Source organism: Molossus molossus, unplaced genomic scaffold (genome assembly GCF_014108415.1).
Source record: "Molossus molossus isolate mMolMol1 unplaced genomic scaffold, mMolMol1.p scaffold_m16_p_1, whole genome shotgun sequence".
Taxonomy (NCBI): domain Eukaryota; kingdom Metazoa; phylum Chordata; class Mammalia; order Chiroptera; family Molossidae; genus Molossus; species Molossus molossus.
Genome location: NW_023425344.1, coordinates 34,896,936 through 34,913,199, shown reverse-complemented (window position 1 = coordinate 34,913,199; position 16,264 = coordinate 34,896,936). Strand labels below are relative to the sequence as shown.

General features: G+C 34.8%; 1 protein-coding gene across 1 annotated transcript in view; it reads left to right on the top strand.

Moving 5' to 3' along the window:
- The window catches only part of NFXL1 (nuclear transcription factor, X-box binding like 1), a 45,574-nt gene extending 34,027 nt beyond the window's left edge, over positions 1 to 11,547 (top strand). Inside the window, exons 18-22 of the mRNA XM_036266663.1 lie at positions 2,259 to 2,328; positions 5,148 to 5,252; positions 7,806 to 7,892; positions 8,640 to 8,693; positions 10,653 to 11,547. Of these exons, the coding sequence (XP_036122556.1) occupies positions 2,259 to 2,328; positions 5,148 to 5,252; positions 7,806 to 7,892; positions 8,640 to 8,693; positions 10,653 to 10,826 (490 nt within the window). The 3' untranslated portion in view covers positions 10,827 to 11,547. The remainder of the gene's footprint in view (positions 1 to 2,258; positions 2,329 to 5,147; positions 5,253 to 7,805; positions 7,893 to 8,639; positions 8,694 to 10,652) is intronic.
- Positions 11,548 to 16,264: the final 4,717 nt, after the last annotated feature.

Here is a 16,264-nt window from a genome sequence, read left to right as displayed (position 1 = left end):
TGGATCAAAAATTGAGTTGCACATAATTACTTAGGTATAATTTTTAAATTAAGATTTAAAAGGTAGAGTTTTGTTTATTACAAATGTCACTGTTGTGGAATTTATTATACAAGGATATGACCTCTATTTTCTTTACTTAAAAAAATGCAGATTTTCGCTTTTGGATTATGTGGAAGGGGAAAATTTTTTTTTTCTCTATTTAATCATGATCTAATTTAAGTTAATCATGCTCTAACTTGTTCAGCTCCATTTTCATCCAAGTCTATAAAGTGGGCTTTTTGTAAGTATGATTTACTCAAAGTTAAATTTGAGAATATAACTTTATTTCTGGTTCTTTTTAAGAATAAATGCTTTTTTGAAAAATGCCTGTTAATAGTATCTTAAAATTGTTTTTGTCACTTACACTCTAGATTCATGCTTTGTTAAATTGTAAAAGTCAAAATTATTTTGTTGATATTTAAAAAATAAAATATTACAGTTTTTAGCTTTAGAAGATTTGTAGGGACAGATGAGAGGGCAATTTTGCTTTATTAATGGGTGATACTTACAAAAAGGGATTGTTTTCTTTAGTCTTGCAGGGTCCTAATATCCCCCTCTTGCTGCTGCTTCTCTTCATCATGTAGTCTTCAAAAGGTGCCTTTCCCTTTGTATCTTCTTTTCATGGCTCCTGGATTGTTGTGCCCTTTTTCAAGTCTCTTCCCTATAGTTAGTGCTCTGATTACCAAGACATTTTTAGTACTTTTACACTCAGGCTTGACTTTCTTTTTCTGGAGTGATGTTAGCTCCCTCTTTTCTGTTCAGTTTTTCCAGAACTTCACTGGCTTCTTGAAAAGATTTCCTATGGGAGCTTGAGAAATAGCTCTGCTAGGATTTACTTTTCTACTTACAGGTAATTTGAAGTTTGTAGACATTTCTGTCTTCTAATTATGCCAAGGTCATGGGATTTGAGTGTTTTTGTTATTAATGAGCTGAATGGTTTTTGGGGGCGGGGATGTGTGTATACATTTGAATTGAGGTGGCTTCCATTATCTCGGCTATCCAGAGTTCTGTTTTCCCTTTCTCGAATACATATTTAAAATATATGTTTTTATTCAGAATTCTTTAGTCTCAATATTCTGATAATTTTATTTGCTTTAATTCAGCAAATTATTTCATGTCATCTTTTCCTTTTAGTCCTTCTCTACTGCATATATATTTCTTCTATAGAAATTAAATGTAAAAGACACAGACCTTGAAAAGTACGTAATTTTTTAAATTATAGAGTAAATAACAAGAACAAAATAATTTTAACCCTTAAATTTAGAAGTGAGCACCATACTTGTAAGAATAAAAATATACAACGTTTAATAGAGCTAGCATAACAACTTTGTGATATTAAGTGAAACTTTGCCAAGAAAATCACATATGTTAGAGTACATTTATAGCTAATTTGTTACAAACATTAAGATTACAGTTTTGACAGTGAGGTTAACTTTTATGGTATATTTTGGCAATTATGACTAGTACAGGGAAATAGAAGAAGCAGGAAAAGAAAGAATAAAGAAAAGGAGAAGAAAGTAATGGGGAAGAGAAAAGTGAGATAGGTAATGATAGGCATTTTTAGATTGTCACTAGTTACTGACTCACGCAGTATCTTTTGTGGTTCTATTCAACTACCTGTTAGAAAGTAGTTTTCTACCTTGGTGTTTATGACTATTTCTGAATTACCTACTGAGTCATATGAAAGCACAGACTGATCTAAAATGATCTAATCTAAAATGAATCAATTTCTAACATTAATAGCTTATCCAAAAACAACTGAAAGGCTTTTCTAATAAGCTTACTTACTCATTTTCCACTGAATAGCCTGAATTTCTTAATTTTAAGTAGCATATTAAATGACTAGTTTTTAATCTTTCATGTAAAGGCTTTAAGAAGAATTATAATTATGAATAATGGTCAACCTATAGGGAAAGATAGTACAGGAACTTTTAAAGAGAGGCAGGTACAGATGATGTTTCATGGATGCTTTGTGCTTCCTTCTTGCAACTGTTGCCCTTTTGGCATTTGATTTGTTGATAGTTGATGAAGGGCTGGAAGGTTTGATTTATCAGACCAGTAAAGTAATTGGAAGATAATTGTTATAGAAAGAGATACAGAATATTTCTCAAGAAAAAGATAATTTTATAGGTATGTTTGAAATTGTGAGTTGTTTCTGGGAAATATGTTAGGAAATGTGCTTGGTTTGAAAGTCAACAAATCTTCTTGCCTATTTTTAGAAAAATAACCACAGCTGATGTAAATGAAAAGAACCTCCTTAGTTGTTGCAAAAATCAGTGTCCTAAAGAGGTAAGCTTTAATATAACCTTTTAAGTTGTATTTTTTGGGTATTGTTTCTCTTGGATTTTCTCTTTTCTTGTTTGAACATCCTATTTCAGGTCTTTTCTGGACCCACTAAAAATGTGGGTTATGTGGGTCCAGAAAGAAAAATGTGATGTCTGCAAAAAATGTAATACATATGATTAGGGTAGATGCACATCTCTTCATGAAATTTGGGGATATTAGGACTAGGAATGACCCTTTGAATATATATATTTTTAAAGTATTTTAAAGATATATATTTTATGCAATAAGGTATTCACCTAATGCTAACCTCCCATAATGTATTTCAGACTTAAAATATAAATAGGTCAAGAACTGTATGGGTCTTAGGCAGTTAAAGAGTAATTCATAGTAGGTTTTTTAAAAAAGACAGGTGTGTGTGTGTGTGTGTGTGTGTGTGTGTGTGTGTGAACTTTCAAGTTCATCATTATTTTGAGTTAGTTATAAAGCATTCATGTATAAAGTTTTGTTTATAAAGATTCGGATATTTGTATATGCATTGTATTCAAACAAAAGTTTACAAAGTGGTTCTAAAATTATTTTCAGAGTAAAATGGCAATAATTTGAGAAACCAAGGTTATCCACCTGTATTTGGCCAGTTTAAAAGTGAGGGTGCTCCTTTTTTTTGTTGTTGGAGGTAGGGCAGTGACAGTTATTGGATTTGCAAAAGTAGACATTTATAAAGGAAGCCTTTTGACTTACAGATGTATTGATAGTACCTCTTTTCTTTTATTTCTTGGTCAGGAAGAAATATCAACAAAGTCTTACATTTGTAATGTCTCTTTGACTAGATAAAACAAATCAATGCATGACATGCCATTTTCTTAACATTATTTTCTTTTAACTAAAACTTTGGACACTTTTTATGGATTTTTGTTTAAGAACTAGAACCTAACAGTTTCAACATTTATTTGAGATTATAAAATAGACTATTTCAAGCAATAAGTGATTATTTTAATAATCCTGTCTTTGTTAATATAAGTAAAACTAGAGACATGGGATATTTCAAATTTAATTTTCTGATTTTTTCAAATCCTGAGTTTTTCTTGTGAAATAAATTTTCTTCTGTACAAATTCAGATTTCGGGTAATAAGTAGTTGAGAATGTTTTATTTTTAATCTGACACAGTAATGGTATGATATTAGTTGGAAATAATATAATTTAATTTAGCAGTTGCTGATTTGCAATCTAGCATTGCCTTGGCCATGATGGTCTGTAATGACATTGACTGGTTCTAGATGAGTGGGCAGTGTTGATTTAAAAATTTGTGTCCATGCTTATGACTTTGGATTGTAGGCCATTCTGGAGCCCCTTTGCCATTCTAAAGTCTCCTTGGGCTTTCTTGAAAAATATATTCTTAGGCTGGAAACAACCCAAATGGCTATTATAGTTTGGAAAATCTTAGGAGTGGACAAGTGAATTTCAATGTGTCTGATAGAAGTTGTTCTGGTTTCTGCCCTCTTGACATTGGTAAGGCTATAGCAGTGGTTCTCAGTATCCAGTGTGCATCAGAATCACTTCAGGGGCTTGTTAAAACAGACTGTTGGGTCCCATCCCAGAGTTTCTCATTTTGCGGGCCTCTGGCATATGGTGATACTGTTGGTCTGGGACCACACTTTTGAGAGCCAATAGGCTACAGAATCAGGTCATACTTAGGATCAGTCAAGAACTACGTCACTTTAATCTGCAGTAGATATCTTGTACTCAGTTAAGGTGTGGGATTCTGATAAATTCTGACGTAATGATAAATTCCTGTTTACTTTGTCTTCCCCTCCCCAGACTGTAGATTTCTAATGGGCAGGGACTGTGTTACATTTATCTTTGTATCTAATCCCTGGTTGTACATATTAGGCAGTTTGTAAATGTTTATTGAATGTGAACAAAATAGCAAAGGATATCCTTTCCACTTTGCTACTTCTTGGATATGCACTCTGTGTGTTCTGGACTGTTGCATTAGGTTTGAAATTAAGTAAAAGAAAAGTTAAAGATGCCATTAAGAATTTCATCTTTAAACTGTGTCCCACATATACATTTCTACTTTAAAAGTGTTTTCTGAATTTGGTTTTATTATTACTACATAAGCTTTTCTACTTTTTAGTTGGGCAAATTATTTAACCTTTCTTTAACTCAAATTGTTTATCTAAAAAATGGAAGCAATAATACTACGGAGTATTGTCTGAGTATTAAATGAGTTAATAACATGTAAAGGTCTTAGTATGTGGTAAGTGCTGGCTTTGGTGATGATGGTAAGTGAATTTATCCATAAACAATCTTGTTTTGCAAGCCTTTAATTATCTTTAAAGTGGAACATTTTGAACTGGACAGTATTGGTTATTGATAAGCCATTTGATATGATTTACCAATGTGCTAGCAGATTAATGTTAAGGGCTGGCTCGGGAAGAAGAAAACCATCTCACTTTGAAAAGGGTAGGACATCTCATCTTTAAATGGGTATCAGGGTTGGATATTTTAGAGATACCTTTTGCTTTGAAATCTAATGAAGGTACAGTCATTATATATTATAAATTATAATCAGTTTTCTTTGTGACTGCTTTTCAGCTCTTTCAGAATATAACCTGGCTTTTGAGATAATACACACTTGCACAGATAACAGGGATTTGATTATAGTTAAGATTAATTAAAGAAAAGGTTGAAAAATTAGTGATTATCCAGGATTGATTGACCCTAATGTGGTGGACTTTTTTCTTAAAATGGGGTTTGGGGATGGGGAGGTAGAGTGTGACTAAAACGTAAACATGTAAACGTGTATTTCGGTTTTATTTTAGCTTCCTTGTGGTCATAGATGCAAAGAGATGTGCCATCCTGGTGATTGTCCTTTTAATTGCAACCAGAAGGTAAAACTCAGATGTCCTTGTAAAAGAATAAAAAAGGTAAATATTTCAAGTTATTGAAAATACTTTTTTATGTACATTATTTTTGTGTGTTTGGTAGCTCTTTGGCTTTATTTTTTGCCTTTTAAATTTAAGGTCTTATTTCTTAGAATCTTTTGTTATTATCCCATCTGTTTCTATAAATGCTTATTTTAAAAATTAGCTTTGTTTGGCAATTTAGTTTTATGCAATTTAATAGTAAAAGATTATTTTGTGTTGGAACCAAGTTCAGTGTCCTCTTTTGGGTAGAATCAGTGTGCTCTACACTTCTCTTTGCAAGGAACACAGTGAGTAATAAAGTGCATTTCATGGTTTAAGAAATGGTCTAGAATTATCTTTTGTTGCTCTTATGAAACCTTTTTTACCTTTAGTATTATGTTTTGAAAATATTACCTTAAAAAGATCACATGCACAGCCTTATAAAATTATAAAATAACACTCAAACTTGGAGAGAACTATTTTAATATAAATAGTGGTAACAGGAGTAGTACGAGGGCAAATGCTAATGATCTGAAAGTTCAGTGGCAAAAAATTACATAATGTTCATCAAAACTCATAAAGGAAGAGTCTGAATTCTCAGATGTCAGTGGCTGAATGGTCTTTTTTTAGTTCTTCTTTTCCCTGACTTTCCTGTTGACACTGTTGACTCCTTTGAAGCTTTCTTATTTCTTTTTTTTTTAATCCTCACTGGAGGACATTTTTGCATTTAACAGGAGGGAGAGAGAAGGGAAGAGAGAGAAACATTGATGTGAGAGAGACACATCGAGTGGTTGCCACCTACACGACCCCATCCGGGGCCGGGGACAAACTGCAACCGAGGTATGCGCCCTTAGTGGGAACCGAACCTGGAACTCTCTTGTCCCCAGGCCCACACTCTAACCGCTGAGCCAAACCCGCCAGGGCAGCTTTCTTCTTTCTTGACCTCTGACTTTTCCCTATCGGGTTATAGTTGTGACTCCTTTTTGTTTTTATATTTCTTAAAAAATTTTTTTTTCTTTTTTTAAATTCACTCTTTTATCCATTCAACAAATATTTATTTTTCTTTTGTTTTTATTGAGGGTCTTTTTATTTATTCTCAGAGTTCCTACTATCATTATCTTGGGTAGATAACTTCTGAAGTTAAATTAGTAGGCTTGACGTCTTCTGGAGTTGAATTTCTAAGTTTTAAATATTTAAATTGGACCACCTTTACATGAAAATAAACACTGAGTCAAGCCACTTTTAATCTGGGCTGTCTCTCAAGTTTTCTCTCAAATCTGATGTTATTGTCCAAGTGCAGTTTGCCACCCATTAGAATTTTGGCAACAGCTTGTCCTTGGACTTATTATGCTCTTTTCCTTATTATGTCCATTGTTCCTAACACATGTAATAGGCACTGTAAGTACATTTGAATGAGAAAAGATATGATCCTTTTTTCAGGCTTACAGACTTAATGTCCACAAACACACATATTTATTTTTGTCTCTAATGTTTGTTCATGGTATTTTTTTCTTTTTCTGGACTATCTTTGGAGGACAAGACTGTGTTTATTACCAACATCAGCCAAAAATGAAGAACTAAAGGGGAGATAACCCCCTAAGTAATAAAATTCCATTCTTTCAAGTGCTTTCACTGAAGTATATGCACTTTATTCATAAGAATTGGTGATTTTATTTCTTAACTCTGGTAGATTTGAACTAAAAACTGAGTGTGATGAGAGAGGAGAAATCGATTCAAATACCCTTCGAGCAAAAGTGACATCTGGCAGCAAGAAATAGGGATAAATAATGGCATATAAAAGATCTACAGAGTCTAAGTCTAAGAGTGTTTAAAATAAGGACCAGTTAATTTATTATAGCATAGTATAGAAATTGATCATAGTATTGATATCAAGTCATCAAGAAAAGTGTAGGTTAGTTTTGTTTTTTTAATTTCATTAAGTGGACAGTGAAGTACAAATATAAACTGTAGAATTATTTTCATTTAAACTTAAAAAACTAGTTGAGAGAGAAATGTGTAACTCTTTAGGAAACTCTAGCATTGCAATGAGCTGGTAGCCATTAGGCATATATGGCTATTTAAGTTTGAATCTTAATAAATCAACATTAAGTCATATTAAACATTCATTTTCTTGTTTCAGTAGCCACATTTTGAGTGCTCAGCAGCCGAGTGTGGTGCTGCTCTGTTGGTAGCGCAGACTTAGAACATTCCCAGCGTCTCAAAGCTGCTGGGTGGCGCTGCTGCGGAGCCTGTTATTACCTGGAAGCTTTAGGAGGTTAACAAGAAACAATAAAGAAAAACCGAGGTTTTCTCAATAGTTGCACTTAGTAAATGGATGATTTCAATTTTATAGTGTTTGCTTTTTTGTAATAAAGAGAAAATAAAGTAATGATCACTCTTTGAACCAAGAAATTTGATGCTTGCAACCATATCATTATTAAATATTAAAGAACATGACTGTTAAATAATTTGCATAACCTTAAGCTGTTAGGGAAATTTTGCTTTATTATGACATACAGTTAGAACTTTGAGGGGAAATCTTAAAATACGAAATGTAAAGATTTTTCTTTGTAGGAATTGCAGTGCAACAAAGTACGTGAAAGTCAGATTTCAATAGAATGTGACACAACGTGCAAGGAAATGAAGCGGAAAGCATCTGAGGTGATGTCACGTTCCTTTATTTTGTGCGTTTCTTTATGGGCACATTACGAATGACTTGAAATCTCATGTTTTTTGCTTTTGTAATTAAAGCCTGGTTGTGTACGTCTACTTTGAATCTTTAGGTGTGCTTTTTATTGTCTAATGTGTACTAGATTTTTCATTCTCTGAACCAGTTCAAGTATGTGCTCTTCGGCATGGTCATTCATCTTACTGTTAGTGAAAATTAGATTAAAATAATATAAAAATAAGGTTTTAGGATTCTTTGCTGTATGGGTTACCTCTTGTGTCACTATTTCCCTCACTCAACCCAGTCAGTGAATGAAGTCTTAATTTTGTTTGAAACTCAGGTTTCCCTGTAAGACATTTAAAGTAAATGGTCAATTTTAACTCTAGAGAGTGGCATTTAATAATTTTGATTATAGCTTCTTAGTATGGTTATTCAAGAGAAAAAATCCACATTTCAATTTCTACCATTGTAGCTCTTGAATTATGATTTAATATCTGTGACAGTTGTTGACTTAAAGTGTTTATAGAAGATACAACATTCTGCCTCTCATCAGCCCCAGTCTGTTAGAAAGTACCTTGGTAACACTTCACTACAATATTTACAGTTCTTTAAATAATTTCCAATATAAGGCTTCCAAAAGTTGTTATAGGTTATTGGAGCCTCAGTGAGAAGATTTGTTAAAATTCTATGTAAATTTTGACAATTACAATGTTACTTTACTTTTAAATGTCTGTAACCAGATAAAAGAAGCAGAAGCCAAAGCTGCTCTGGAAGAAGAAAAACGAAGACAGCAGGTAACTGAACAAAACACACAGACTTATGTTTCTTTGCATCACTGTTAGTTTTCATTCAAGCACAAAATATATTCCAGGTACAAACTAGGGTATAATCAACTCAATTATGGACTGAAAATAAATAGTTCATACAATAAAGTAAGCCATCTCATGTATTCCCATGTATTTTATATATTCCCAATTTACTTCCTTGCCAGTTTCATCCATTTGCCAGCCATCAATTTTAACTCCTCTTTTGGTTTGGGAGGTAAGGGTTGGGGTACAGTGACATCTATTTTAAGGCATCTCCTGGAGCTCATGTCTTCGCTCATCTAAAATTATTTGAGTTCTGTTTTACTGAGTTGTAGATTATATGTAACAAATAAGTGTTGTTTACTAATCCAAACTTTTGCTTTAATAATACATTCCCCTATTTTTCCATTAGATTCTTAAAAGCAGGATTATCTGTTCTTTGTTATTACGTAGATAACAAGTACCTTCCTGATACCTCCTGTTTGTTCAAATACTGTATTATTGATCATATACTCCAAAGGGTCGTTTAACTTTCTTAGAGTGACATGTAATTATTTGTTCATTTGCATTTTGAGATTGCTTTATACTTATGAAGCAGGGTATATTATATGTTAAAATGGTGCTTTTATGAATGCGGAAATTAAAACTTTTATGACCTGAGGGAGGATATTAGAAATAATTTATGTAGCAAGTAAAGGTGGACCAAAATGATCTCTGATATGTTATGTGCTATAAAGTTGATTTGCCTGATATCCCAAAATAATTTGTTAGAGGTAATACAGTAAAACATGTTGGCTGAACTATTGGGAGATTAAATTATTAAGAATAGTTTAGGGTGTCCCTTACCTTTTTACAAACCATTATGGATGTTGATTTCAAATATATTCTCTATTTACTGACCTTTTAAATAGAGTATATAGAACATAATTTAAACTATATGTGTTGTCTGTGGGTCACCATTAAAGCATCAGTTATTTTATTGTCAGTATTTCTCACGTTTGGCTGCTTTTAATATATTTCGACCTTTTTCTGTATGTCATCAACCATCTGACAATTTGGTTCATTGAAGAATGTCACTTTTTATTAAATTAAGTATATGATTAGGTCTTCTTCAAATGTAGTTTATAGATAAAATAATGGATGTGTTAACCGAATTTTACATTTCTAATGTTAATAAACATTTACAGAATCTTGCATGGATATTATGTATATATTTTAGTTACCTATCAAGTTTTAGTTAATAACAGTGCATGTTACATTATCATGTATTAAAATTTAATAGGTTATTAACAGTAGAATAAAACTCTACATTTTATAATGATTGTCATCCAGTTACCCTTTTTTTAGTACTAGTTTTTGTAGAATTCTACTTTCTAAAAGTCATTTGATGTAAAGCATGAAGCATTCCACCCCCAAGTAATTTTTATTCTGTGATTTTAAATGTATTTGTTCAAGAGAAGAATCCATTTCTAGCAGCTTTTTTCCTCTTTACTCATTTGAATTTCTTCCGCATAAGCCATTAATGTTATTTACCAACATTGTAAGAAACTAGAGTTTTCTCACTGAGCATCTTTTAACATTTGCTGAAAGTTGTATATTATAGAGTCTCAGTAGATTAATGGTGTTGAAGTATAAAACTAATGTCTATATTTTAGGGCACCCTGACTTAATCATTTCTGTATTTAGTATCTTAAGTCAGGCATATGGTCTGAAATGCTCTTCTCTTATTCCCCACTTCCCTTACTGCTTTCCTAGACTCTGAATTTGTTGAATATAATTAGTAGTGGTTTATTTTTAATCAAATCAATATATTTATCACATATCATTACTATTAAAACATTTCCCAAATTGATTTATTTTCATCTAGTGGAAGATTTCAAATTAAAGAATATGAACAATATGGTATTTTTACTGGATTTTATAAACATGATTATTATTTTGATTTAGGCTGAACTGGAGGCTTTTGAAAACAGACTGAAGGGTCATCGGAAGAAGAACAGGAAAAAGGATGAAGTGGCAGTTGAGCTGACGCTGTGGCAGAAGTATAAACGTTACCTCCTCCCAGTGTGTGCAGTTTCAGTGTTAGTGCTAGCGTGGTACGTGGCCCGTGGTGCGGATTGACAGTGTTTGATCTGTTAATATACCTCAGATTGGATTTAGATAAGTTGTTAAATTTGGAATATTAGGAAGTGTATATTGTACAACATGATAAATATTCACATTCGTCTCTCTTCTCCTCTAGCTGTTGTTAGAAGGATAGAATGTTATGCTTTATCTTAATTAACATATGAGAAGTGGCAGTATAACAGTGTTTGATATGAAAAGCATGACTGAAATTATAAAATATTTCATAAGGCATAGTTAATGGCAGGGTAAAATGTTAGTTTATTGTGTTTCCTTATATTAATATAGTTGTTTCATTTACTATTTCAAACCAACATTATTTTTTTTTTCAAAAGTTGAAACTGAGCCACATGTGCAGTAAGAGGAATATTTCATAATGTTTTGGTTACTTATTAGAAGGTGCTTTTCTTCATCATGTAACTTTGTACTTAAAAATTCTCTAAAAGACCTATTAAATTGTAATATGAAGTTATATAATGAGATTCCAGAAATTGGTTTATTAGTGAGGAAATTTTATCAGTTATTGAAATACATTTTTATGTAACGTGTTCCAGAGGAAAGTACAATTGTTTTCAGAATATGCCAGACTAGAATCCTCATGTGTGGCGGTTTCTATTGTAAGAAGCTTTCAGCTAAAGTCAGTATGTTTTGTAAAACTTGTGTGTGTCTTTCAAAGTAATAATAAAAGAAAAGAATATTTATGAGCACTATGTGCTGAGCACAGGGCTTATGAGCTTTATGTATTCTATTCTCATTTCTTCTTACCACACTACTGTAAGGAGATTTTATCTGGAAATAATCAGTTCTTATGTAAACAAGCTGATAGAGAAGTATCAGTAAGCCAAATCTATTTGAATTGTTAAATCATTTTAAATGGTTTTGTTATTTAATTTTTGTATGATTAATCTTTTCATTAAAGTTTTTCATACCAAATTTGTAATGTAGAATATTTACTATTGTCAAGAGCCTGCAGGTTTAGGGTAGGTGTTAGTATCAATGTATAAACATCTCCAAAGTGTGATGCAAAACATAGTAATTGATAGGTAGTAAAAAGTGGTAGAAATATGTTTTAAACAAGTACAAAGAAAGATTTTAAATTTTGCTAAATTTAACTCAGGTCATCTTTTTTTTTTAATGTCTTGATTCATCAAGTATTAATTAGCTGGTGTCTAAAATTAAAGGGCACTCATTCCTTTTTTATGGGCTTTATGTATTTAGTTTTTCTATTTTTTTTTAAATTTATTTTTGTTACAGATGTTTCTCCTTTTTCCCCCTAGAAACCCTCCTCCCACCCCACCACCAGCATTGTTGTCTATGTCCATTGTTTACGCATATGTGCATATAAGTTCTTTGGTGTTTTAACTTTCTCAGTGAGTACTGAGTTGGTGTTTCAGAAGCTCTAAAGTAGAGCTGCCACTCTCAAGTCATTGCCTCACTCTGCGCCAAGAGGAATATAAAGCATATGAACAACTCATTGTCTACCTGGGAAGCTGTTTTCACATATGTTAGAACCTTGACCTTTTGCACAAGCCTCAAGCGTAGTTCATGTCTCTTTGTTGGTTTTCTGATCTTGCTAAGTTTTCTTTCTAATTTGTGAGAAAGTACTTAGTGAGCAGAGGAAGGAGATTGAATGAATGACAAATTAAACTGCTGTTTTTTATTTGCTTGGCTATTATTTCAGCTTAATTTACCCAAAGTCACACAGATATTCATTCGTTTATTTAATCCACAGAAGTGTTTCCTCTGTGATGTATTTTCTAGGTTCTAGAGGGAATGGTGATCTTTCTCTCTCAGGAAGCTGCTACAGGAGTGAAAGATTAAGAATAAAAAGAGAATATGATGTCATGTGTAATAAGTGATATTAAAAAATAAGAAATAACACAGAAGGTGGTGAAAGTAGGGGTGAAAGGGCACTAGGTACTTTAGGTGGGGAGAGTGAGTCCCTCTGGGAAGGGCTCATTGCAGCTGTGACCTGAGTGACCTTCACTTGAAGATCGGAGGGGAAGGTCTGTGAGGGAGAGAAAGCAGCTAGTACAGAGCCCTCAGTTGGAGAGATGCTGGCTGTGGAGTAGAGGATGGGAGGGAGGGAGGGAGGGCCAGTTCATGCAGTGCTGATGGACCAGGGTAAGGAGTTGGGATTTTACTCTAGCAGTTGGCAGCGGTAGAAGGTTTTACACGGGGAATAGTTTTTGTTTTTAAAGATGGCTGGCTGCTGTGTGGAGAAAAGACGAAGCAAGTAGAAAAGGGAGAGTGGTGAGCTGGGAAGCATCCCAGGCCGGAGGTGCTGGTGGTACTCAGACACGCGCCTCCAGTGCCACGGTTCCCCGCCGCGCGGGGTGGGCGGCAGGAGGATGCTGCAGAAAGCACCGCGCAAGGAGCAGAAGGAGAATGAACGAAATGAGTTTTTTAAGGTCAAAATTATATTAAATGTGGCATAAATGCTTACAATAATTTGTTCTGAAGGAAATAAAGCAATACATGTTCTTTTTGCTTCTATCTAAGCCAGCTGGAAAAGGCATGGAAGAAGGTTCCAAATAGCCACCAAGAATAGATAAAACTGTGACTGTGACGGCCTTAGTTTCCTATTTACTTTGTGTCATTATAGAATTTATTAGCTTACCACTTGAAATTTGTGGACTATTTATATTAAAATCTTTAAAGTTTTTCAGTTTAAACACTTTCAGAGATTGGCCAACACCTATTTTTTGCATTTCAATTAATGTCACTGTTCAAGTCTAAATTAAATTCACATAATCCCAAATGAATTGGTATGATCTTTGCTGAAATTGCCAAAGGAACTTTATTGAACAAAAACATTGAAAACATGCTTTTTGCAAAGAAGTCTGGTGCTTGAACTTTATGGCTATGAATGTTAAAATTTTTAAACACAGGTAAGTGTCTGTGGTAGAGTTTAAAGATGACCTGTAAGAAATTATTGGCTCTTTATGTTATTTCAATGGCTCAGTTATCTCCTCCAGCTGTTATGTTTGCCCATCCTGAGACAGATGTCTGAGGTCTGAAGGTAAGGTTGACATAGGTAGCTGTGTCTCTTGTCTGGTCTGTGGAAGTTGCCCTCTTAATTGAATGGCAGCATTTAGACCCCCTAAGCTTGTGCCTTAGGGTCTGCCTATGCGGTTGATGAGCTTCATAGAGGGATGAATAAGCAGAGTACTGATTACTACTATCTAGAAGAGATGTGAATTTGGGAGGGGTAGGAGGAGCTAGGAACCCTCCACTCTCTAGAAGCTCTTAAGGGACAAGAGAGACCAGGTGTCCATCTGGGAAACAATTTTCAGAATCTTGGTCTATTGAGCAAGTTTAGGTTTGCTCTTTACTGAGCTGTTCTTGCTTAGTTTTCTTTCCCATTACTGGGGGGGGGGGGGTATATATTTATTTATTTATTATTATTGTTATTTGTTTTTGATTTTTAAAAACCAAAGTTATATTTGAATAATATTTTCTATGCAGAAAAACTGCCCACAAGGGCTCCCCAGGTCACATTGAACATACAACATTATCATAGATAAGTGAGGATTTTAGGGTTCTCACTAAGGCAATGGTAGAATGGATGGCGAGGACAGGGTGTGCACAGCAGTTGTCCTCCAAGGTAGAACAGCTGTGGAAAGCAAGGGAGAGAGGCCCAGGAGGCCAGAACAGCTGCTGGCATTCGCCTTGGGTGCCAGATGGACGGCAGCAGTGCTGATCAAGTCATGGAAGGAACAGACGTGTGGGGAGGGGGCTCTGTGTGTCCAGGTGGAAATTGAGCATTCAGCAGCCTGACACCCAGACATGTTGCTTGGGCCTTCAGTGAAGGAAGGATTTGAAAGTGTCAGGGCATGGATGGAGGTCGAAGTGCTGTGTGCCCAGGAGATGACCCTGAGAGATATATCGAGGGCCACCTTGACCAAGGACATAACTCTGAGGAGAGAATCACCCATTACCCACCTACAGGCTGAAATTCCAGTTCAGATTTATTTTGTTAAAATGCCTCTAGCCCAGTGGTTCTCAACCTGTGGGTCGCGACCCCATTGGGGGTCGAACGACCCATAGAGGTTGCCCAAGACCGTCGGAAAACACCTATTTCCGATGGCGATTCATAACAGTAGCAAAATTACAGTTATGAAGTAGCAACAAAAATAATTTTATGGTTGGGGTCACATCAACATGAGGAGCTGTATTAAAGGGTCGCGGCATTAGGAAGGTTGAGAACCACTGCTCTAGAGAGACATTCCCTAACTACCCCTATCACCCTCATCTGGCTCTTCTCTATCTTCCTATAATACTTTTCCTCATAGCACTAACCAGTGCCTGTCCTTGGTATTTGTTCACTGTCTGTCTCTCACTGGACTGTAAGCTCCGTGAGGCAGGGGTGCGGTTCTGTTGACTGCTGGAACCCCAGAGTGGGGACCATGCCTGGCCACAAAGTGGGTGCTGGTGCTGGTTTCCCACGGCTGCCGTAACAAAATACCACCGTGTGGCTTGAAACAACAGACATTTATTCTCTCTCGGCTCAAAAGTCCAGAAGTCCGAAATCAAAATGTCAGCAGGGTCGGCTTCTTCTGGAGACTGAGGGAAACCGTTCTCTGCCTTCCTTCTAGCGTCTGGTTGTGGGTGTCAGTCCCTCCAGTTTCTTGGCTTGCAGACACATCATTCCAGCCTCACCTCCGTTTGCACATGTCTCTGTGTGTCCTTTTCTGTCTCTTATAAAGACCCTCTCTGTATTTAGGGCTCATTCTCTTCCAGTATAATTTCATTTTAGTTCATTACATCTATGGAGACCCTATTTTCAAATAAGGAAGGTTATATTCTTAAGTTCCCGGTAGACATTGATTTGGGGAAGGGACACTATTCAACCTACTTCAGTGTTCAATAAATATTTGATGGATAAATTTGCAGTGTAATTCTAGGCTGCAAGCCCTTGGGCATTTCTTTCATTACTGTCTTAATGACTGTTCTACAGAAGGTAGGGGTTAAGAGGTCAGTTTAGCTCCAGACCGCTTGGGCTCCAGTTCTGGTTCTGTCATTTTCCACTTGTGAGATCTTGGGCAATTATTTAACTTCTGTACACATCAGTTTCCTCTTCTTTATAGTAACAAGGAGAAATAGCAGTAAGTGCTCAACAAGTGATCACTGATATTATGTGTCTGCAACTATTTAAAAATACTTTACAAATGTAATTAATCCTCATAATAGCCTATGAGGTGGGTTTTTTAATTCTCATTTTACAGCAGAGGAAACTAGGTTTGTTTCAGGAATTAAAAACTGAGAAAATATATGTATCATTTTGTGAAGTCCCTGACACATGCTGCAGAGAAATTCTTAGCTATACTAATACAGATAAATGTGACTTAGGCACATAACTTCAAGACTTCTCTTACAAATGTATTCATAATCAGAAATGAGGCCCCTCAGTTTTTGCTGATGTGGTCATTGTC